Source organism: Festucalex cinctus, chromosome 17 (genome assembly GCF_051991245.1).
Source record: "Festucalex cinctus isolate MCC-2025b chromosome 17, RoL_Fcin_1.0, whole genome shotgun sequence".
NCBI lineage: Eukaryota > Metazoa > Chordata > Actinopteri > Syngnathiformes > Syngnathidae > Festucalex > Festucalex cinctus.
In genome coordinates this window covers 7,397,705-7,403,901 of record NC_135427.1, presented here as the reverse complement: position 1 = coordinate 7,403,901, position 6,197 = coordinate 7,397,705, and the positions used below count along the sequence as shown (strand labels likewise).

At 38.2% G+C, this 6,197-nt stretch overlaps 1 protein-coding gene across 1 annotated transcript; it reads right to left on the bottom strand.

Annotated features, from left to right (window-relative positions):
• Positions 1-664: 664 nt before the first annotated feature.
• dlx3b (distal-less homeobox 3b) lies at positions 665-3,165 on the bottom strand. The gene is made up of 3 exons (XM_077502870.1): positions 2,787-3,165; positions 1,581-1,765; positions 665-1,482 (listed from the first exon to the last, which is right to left on the bottom strand). Exons 1-3 carry the CDS (start codon positions 3,127-3,129, stop codon positions 1,150-1,152), a joined length of 861 nt encoding a protein of 286 aa, XP_077358996.1. The 5' UTR covers positions 3,130-3,165; the 3' UTR covers positions 665-1,149.
• Between the last annotated feature and the right edge of the window lie 3,032 nt (positions 3,166-6,197).

Sequence of the window (6,197 nt, the reverse complement as noted above, 5' to 3'; positions counted from 1 at the left end):
AACATCGTAACAAACACTTCCGGGTTGACAAAATACAAGCGCAACTGGTGCTGCGTGTGGATGTTTTTTTTTTTTTAAATTTGTCATTTATTTCTCCATCATTTTACTACTCTTGCTTGTTGGGCTGCTCCAACATGCGAAAGAGTTAACCGACATGCACACAAACGCTCACTATAAGTGGACGCAATAAAACTCAAGCGCGCGACTCCAGCATGTCTGCAATCGCGTCGCCTCCTACAACAATCTGCACAACTTGTTTTTTTGGCAGCGCGTTTTCTGACGTCAACAACATTGTTCGGCGCTGTCAACAACCACTTAAATTGGCAACTTGACTCACCAGGTAATAAGTTAAAAATTAAAAAAACAGAACAAATTTGACTTAATTGTTGTATAACTGTGCTTTCAAATGTAGGGCAACTATGCGATATAGAATAGATGAAAACAAACATTTACATGCGAGTATTTTTTATTTTTATTTTTTTTAATGGGGTGGACAATTCATTAGGTACGCCTACCCAAACGAATAAAATATTAAAATACGAGTATATCGACGCATTTTTAACTGAGTATTTTTTTATTTAATATTTTTCAACTAAAATATGATTACGAGTCAATTACACTACAAAAAAATAAAAATAAATCACTAGCAATAGGACACACAACGTGCAATTAACAAACACCTTTATTCAAAGGACAAGAAAGGCAACGAGTGAGCTACTTACATGAATATAAAAAAATGACTTCTGCATGGAGAACCACAATCGAGTCGTTTCAAACAAATATGATCATAATAGTGGTTCTGTATAAACACCTATTTACAACCTTCGACGCTTTGTACAAATGCTTATAAATATGACCTGAGTTTAATTAATGAGAGTTGTTATAACGGCGCAAGTTTTTCCATTATTGCCTAACAAAAATAACGATGCATATCTTTTTACAAAAAGGGGAATATGACAGAGGAGATAAATTATTTAAAAAAAAAAAAAAAACGTCAGATGTCCATTAAATACGTCGTTACAAGTGATCACAAATCCCTTATGTGCTTTGAAAAAGTTCTGGTCTGGATGACTTGTTCCCGGTCCGAACGTCATTTTTGGGAAGACCTCGTTAAAAAAAAAAAAAAAAAAAAAAGGCTTGGAGTCACTGTTAATAAACAGCTCCCACGCTCTGTGGCGGGACGGGGTGGTGCACGGTACCCGGATGCTGTAGGTGGGATCCCTGCTGGTACCAGTGGTTGCTGTAATCGTCCATGTAAGGCGGCGACGAGCTGTGGGCCGGCTGCGGCTGGTGCACCTGAGGTCTGCTGAGGGGGGCGGTGTTGCTCTGCTGGGGGTTGCTGCTGTTGTCCCAAGCGGCGGGGGAGGGCGGCGAGTTGCACGCCATGGAGTCGCTGGCGTTCGGGCTGTGGTCGAGCGGCATCTCGCCGTTCTTGTACAACTTCTTGAACTTGGATCTCCGGTTCTGGAACCAGATCTTGACCTGGGATTGTGCGGAGTTAGGTTTAAGACTCGAACCAGATTTTTTTTTAAGTCTTTTTTTTTTTTTTTTTTTTTTTTTATGTTGTTTTTTTTTCGTACCTGTGTTTGGGTCAGGCCCAATTGGGCCGCGAGTTCGGCTCTCTCGGGCAGAGCGAGGTACTGCGCTTTTTGGAAGCGTCTCTGCAGAGCAGCGAGTTGATAGCTGGAGTAGATGGTTCGAGGCTTGCGGATTTTTTTGGGTTTGCCATTCACCATTCGGACCTCCGGCTCGGGCTCCTCTTTTACTATACAAATAAAAATACATTTTTAAAAAGATGTTGATATAAGATAATGCGAGTTAATAAGTAGAAGTGTGAACATGGGGGTTGTGCACAAATAAACAAAAAAAATCATTTCCATAAGATAATGCAAATTAATAAGTAGAAGTGTGAGCATGGGGGTTGTGCACAAATAAACAAAAAAAAAAGGCATTTCCATAAGATAATGCAAATTAATAAGTAGAAGTGTGAACATGGGGGTTGTGCACAAATTAAAAAAAAAAAAAGTCATTTCCATAAGATAATGCAAATTAATAAGTAGAAGTGTGAACATGGGGGTTGTGCACAAATAAAAAAAAAATCATTTCCATAAGATAATGCAAATTAATAAGTAGAAGTGTGAGCATGGGGGTTGTGCACAAATAAACAAAAAAAAAGTCATTTCCATAAGATAATGCAAATTAATAAGTAGAAGTGTGAACATGGGGGTTGTGCACAAATAAAAAAAAAATCCCTTCCATAAGATAATGCAAATTAATAAGTAGGAGTGTGAACATGGGGGTTGTGCACAAATAAACAAAAAATCATTTCCATAAGATAATGCAAATTAATAAGTAGAAGTGTGAACATGGGGGTTGTGCACAAATAAAAAAAAAATCCTTTCCATAAGATAATGCAAATTAATAAGTAGAAGTGTGAACATGGGGGTTGTGCACAAATTAAAAAAAAAAGTCATTTCCATAAGATAATGCAAATTAATAAGTAGAAGTGTGAACGTGGGGGTTGTGCACAAATAAAAAAAAAAAAAGTCATTTCCATAAGATAATGCAAATTAATAAGTAGAAGTGTGAACATGGGGGTTGTGCACAAATTAAAAAAAAATCATTTCCATAAGATAAAGCAAATTAATAAGTAGAAGTGTGAACATGGGGGTTGTGCACAAATAAAAAAAAAAAAAGTCATTTCCATAAGATAATGCAAATTAATAAGTAGAAGTGTGAACATGGGGGTTGTGCACAAATTAACCAAAAAAAAGTCATTTCCTTACCTGAACTTGGCGGCGATGCCTGCAGGTGATCTCTGTTGTAATGTCCGTACTGTCGGTAGCCGTTCGTATAAGGATATTCGGATTTCGCGGCGTACACTCCGGCAGCAGGTCCCATTCCGTTCAGGTTAAACTGGTGGTGGTGGTGATGGTGGTAAGAGTTGATGGGCTGTCCGTACACTTGGCCCTGGTAGTACTCGTGAGGGGCCGACTGAGCCGCGCTGTAGTAGCCCATGTCCGTCACGGAGGACTCGGGCAGAGTCGGCGAGTCCTTAGATCCGATAGATCCCGGTAGGTCGGTTAGAATGCCGGCGATTTTCTTCTCGTAGAGCTGCTCGGTACTCATGTTTTTTTTATTTAAATTTTTTTTTTTTTATCAGAAGTCCGCAAGTAGGGTGGTGGTGGGGTTTCCCTCGCAGGGGTAAATCCACGCGTGGATGGAAAGAAGGAAAAAGAAAAGCTTCTTTTAGGGCAAGTCCACTTTAAAGTCTTCCAGCTGCAAAAGAACTTGGTTGTGGCACGACTGGGTGCCTGTGACATGAAGTTATAGAGAAATGGGCGGGATGCTGCGCTCCCATTGGCTCCGGTGCACCCCCCCCCCCTCCTCCTCCCCCCTCCCTCTCTCCTCTGTCTTCAAGCCAAACGCGCCCGCACGCAAACCTCACCGTCTTGACTTTTTTTATTAGCGTTTTTAATGACGCATTTGCATTTATACCTGTTCGCGGTGAGAAAACACAACACAAGAAGCTTTTTAGGGACTTCATCCAACAATATTAGCCTACTTCTATACTCTAATACTATATTTGATTGCCTTAACTTTCCGGTGCGTAATAATCTCGCGCGGAGCTTTCTTTCTTCTTGTTGTTTTTGTTTTAAGAGACTAATCCCATCGCTAGACCGTCTCCTTAATGTTTTTATGCAATGTTTTGCCTGCAGATCACACTTGAATTCATCCAAATGAAAAGGCTCCCGCTGCCATGCAATTGTTATTCAAAAGCGTTTGGGGAGGCCGAGGAGTCAACTGGAGAGGTGAGGAAAAGCGAGATAGCAACGATAGTTAAAAAAAAACAAAAAAAAAACGTTGCTTCAGCTGATGCAGCCCTCGGGGTGAATTCCTCTGAAGTGGTGTGCGTGTGTTTCGTTTTTTGTTTTTTTTGTTTTTTCTAGGGTGTGGGTGGGAGGAGTGCAGGCGTGTAAATAATAATAAAATGCCGGATAGATTATACACCGTTGATTGATTTGGGCAAATAATATTTAAAATTTTAATTCCGAGTTGTTTTAGTTGTATTTTTAGCTTATGACCTGCAGCGCCCCCTGCTTAATGTTGTAATAGTTCTAAATTTCTTGGTTGCCTGTAGATTAAATCAAATATTAAATGTATTAAATGAAATACTAAAAATGGAATACAGTATGCACACATTTCTTAATAATTTCTTAATTGTTTTCATGTGACTTTTTTTTTTCTTTCTCCATAGACCACCACAAACTTACGCGTTGCATTGTCAACTGTCTTTTCTGATACTCTGGCGCCCTCTTTTGGTAGATCAGCGCAGCGCAACTACACAAGTGTAATTGAACGAATGAATCTTTTCGTTCCTGTTATTCTTGAATGGAAGAAAAAAAATGAATGAATTATTAAAAATTCAACACGGACAAAAACAAATTCCAATATACAAACGAAACGAAATCTTTCATTCTTTATTTTTGTTCTATATAAATGAAGATGGTCAAACCCTCTGCTGCTAAATGTAATATTTCAATTGCATTCAGACAAGTCAGTAATTTATAGAAATTACACTGATTAGGAGCAACAATAAATGGAAAAATAAATAAATACAGTTTTGTGACAGACTATTTCGTCAGTAAATTAAAGTGCAGATTCATTCATATCCAGTAGATGGTGCAAATGGACCAAATATGGAGTTGTACGAATACTCCAAACATGCGACATTTTACGTCCACTATCCAAGGGTTTCCCTTTCACAGTATTTTTTATGATTGTGGGAATTGCCAAAATATTTAAAATATCTCTCACTCTCAGCATGATGCAGTACCAAATACATCCACAATATTAATAAGAACATGGTTGTAATTATTCCCTGACACTATGAGCATTTTTATGGATAGAATTTTTGCTCCAGTTCTGTTAGGCGTGCATGCCCTTGGAATACTTGACACAAATAACAATGTTTCCCTTTTGTTTTTGCCACCGCTGCTGTCCTGTGAAGTCTCGTAAATATCCTAATGAAGTCCTGTATTCCTTATCAGTAAGACAGCCAATCAAAGTTCAGCATGCGGGCAACTTGAGAGGCCTTCAGTAGAGTAGTTTTAAGTAACGTTGCTGGCCTGGTTTCAGCCTGGGACCAAAGCTCAGCTGACTAAAAACAAACATATTGCTTATCAACAAACATATTTCTTATTTCATATGCATCGTCACTGTAGACATTTAAGAGTGAAAGTGACCCAAAGACAACACAGACCAAACATTTTCACAGGACCTTGAACGATAAAGTAGTTATCAAAAATTCCGCTGGGGAACAAAATCTCTCTCTCACTCTCTGTCTGTCCTCCCATTCCTTTGTTGTCATTTTATTTCAAAATACCGACTTGTGCATTCCACTTTCAATTGAGTCTCCTCCAGGCTGTCCTGTACTGTAATGTACAGTCTGCAGGTCGGGATGCTGTGCCAGGGTTTTATTGCGCCGTATGAGGGGATACGGAAGAGAGACCGTTATTATGGGGAAGTACTGTATGCATATTGTTTCATGGCTTTATAAATGCATAAATGCCTTGCACTTGACTAAAGGGAAAAATACATCCTATACTTCCTCTATAGTGGCCTCTGCTCTTGTAAACATCATTTTATTATCAAGACACTTGCATATTGTGTCTTCTGTAATTTCGCAGGTTATTATAAAGCATTGAAAGTCATAAAATGGATTTTGCTGAAATTAAGGCATTAAAAATCATTGAAGACATCTAGCGACAAAAATGTAAATACAATTAATGTAAAAACATTGTTCATGCTTTAGTTCAAATATACAACATTTTGCAAAATAGTCACTTTAACACAATTTATCAATAATAAATTTTATTTAGAAAATAAAAAAGTATTTGTGCGGACTGGTGACTGGTTGTAATTGACAATGAACAAAATGGCCGGAAGTCCTCAAGTTGAAAAGAAAAATGTACTCTGCCTGTCACCAATATCCTACATAAAACACTAATGCCACCTAGTGGCACAAAATTACCACAACACAAATCTAACGTAATGTTTCAAATAGCTATAAATTACTTACTATAAAATGACTCCATCAATGAAGTAAAATATATAACTACATTTGTATTTAGTAACCATATGTGTCCACTTTTATGTTAATGAGGATGAAAGAAAATCTTGACGGAAAAAAAGTA

Excerpts from the sequence above, each read along its gene's own strand:
- dlx3b (XM_077502870.1), bottom strand. The coding sequence starts at position 3,129 with ATGAGTACCGAGCAGCTCTACGAGAAGAAAATCGCCGGCATTCTAACC. Across the intron at positions 1,766-2,786 it reads GGCATCGCCGCCAAGTTCAG|TAAAAGAGGAGCCCGAGCCG; the intron begins GTAAGGAAATGA and ends TTATTTGTATAG. Across the intron at positions 1,483-1,580 it reads TGGGCCTGACCCAAACACAG|GTCAAGATCTGGTTCCAGAA; the intron begins GTACGAAAAAAA and ends GCACAATCCCAG.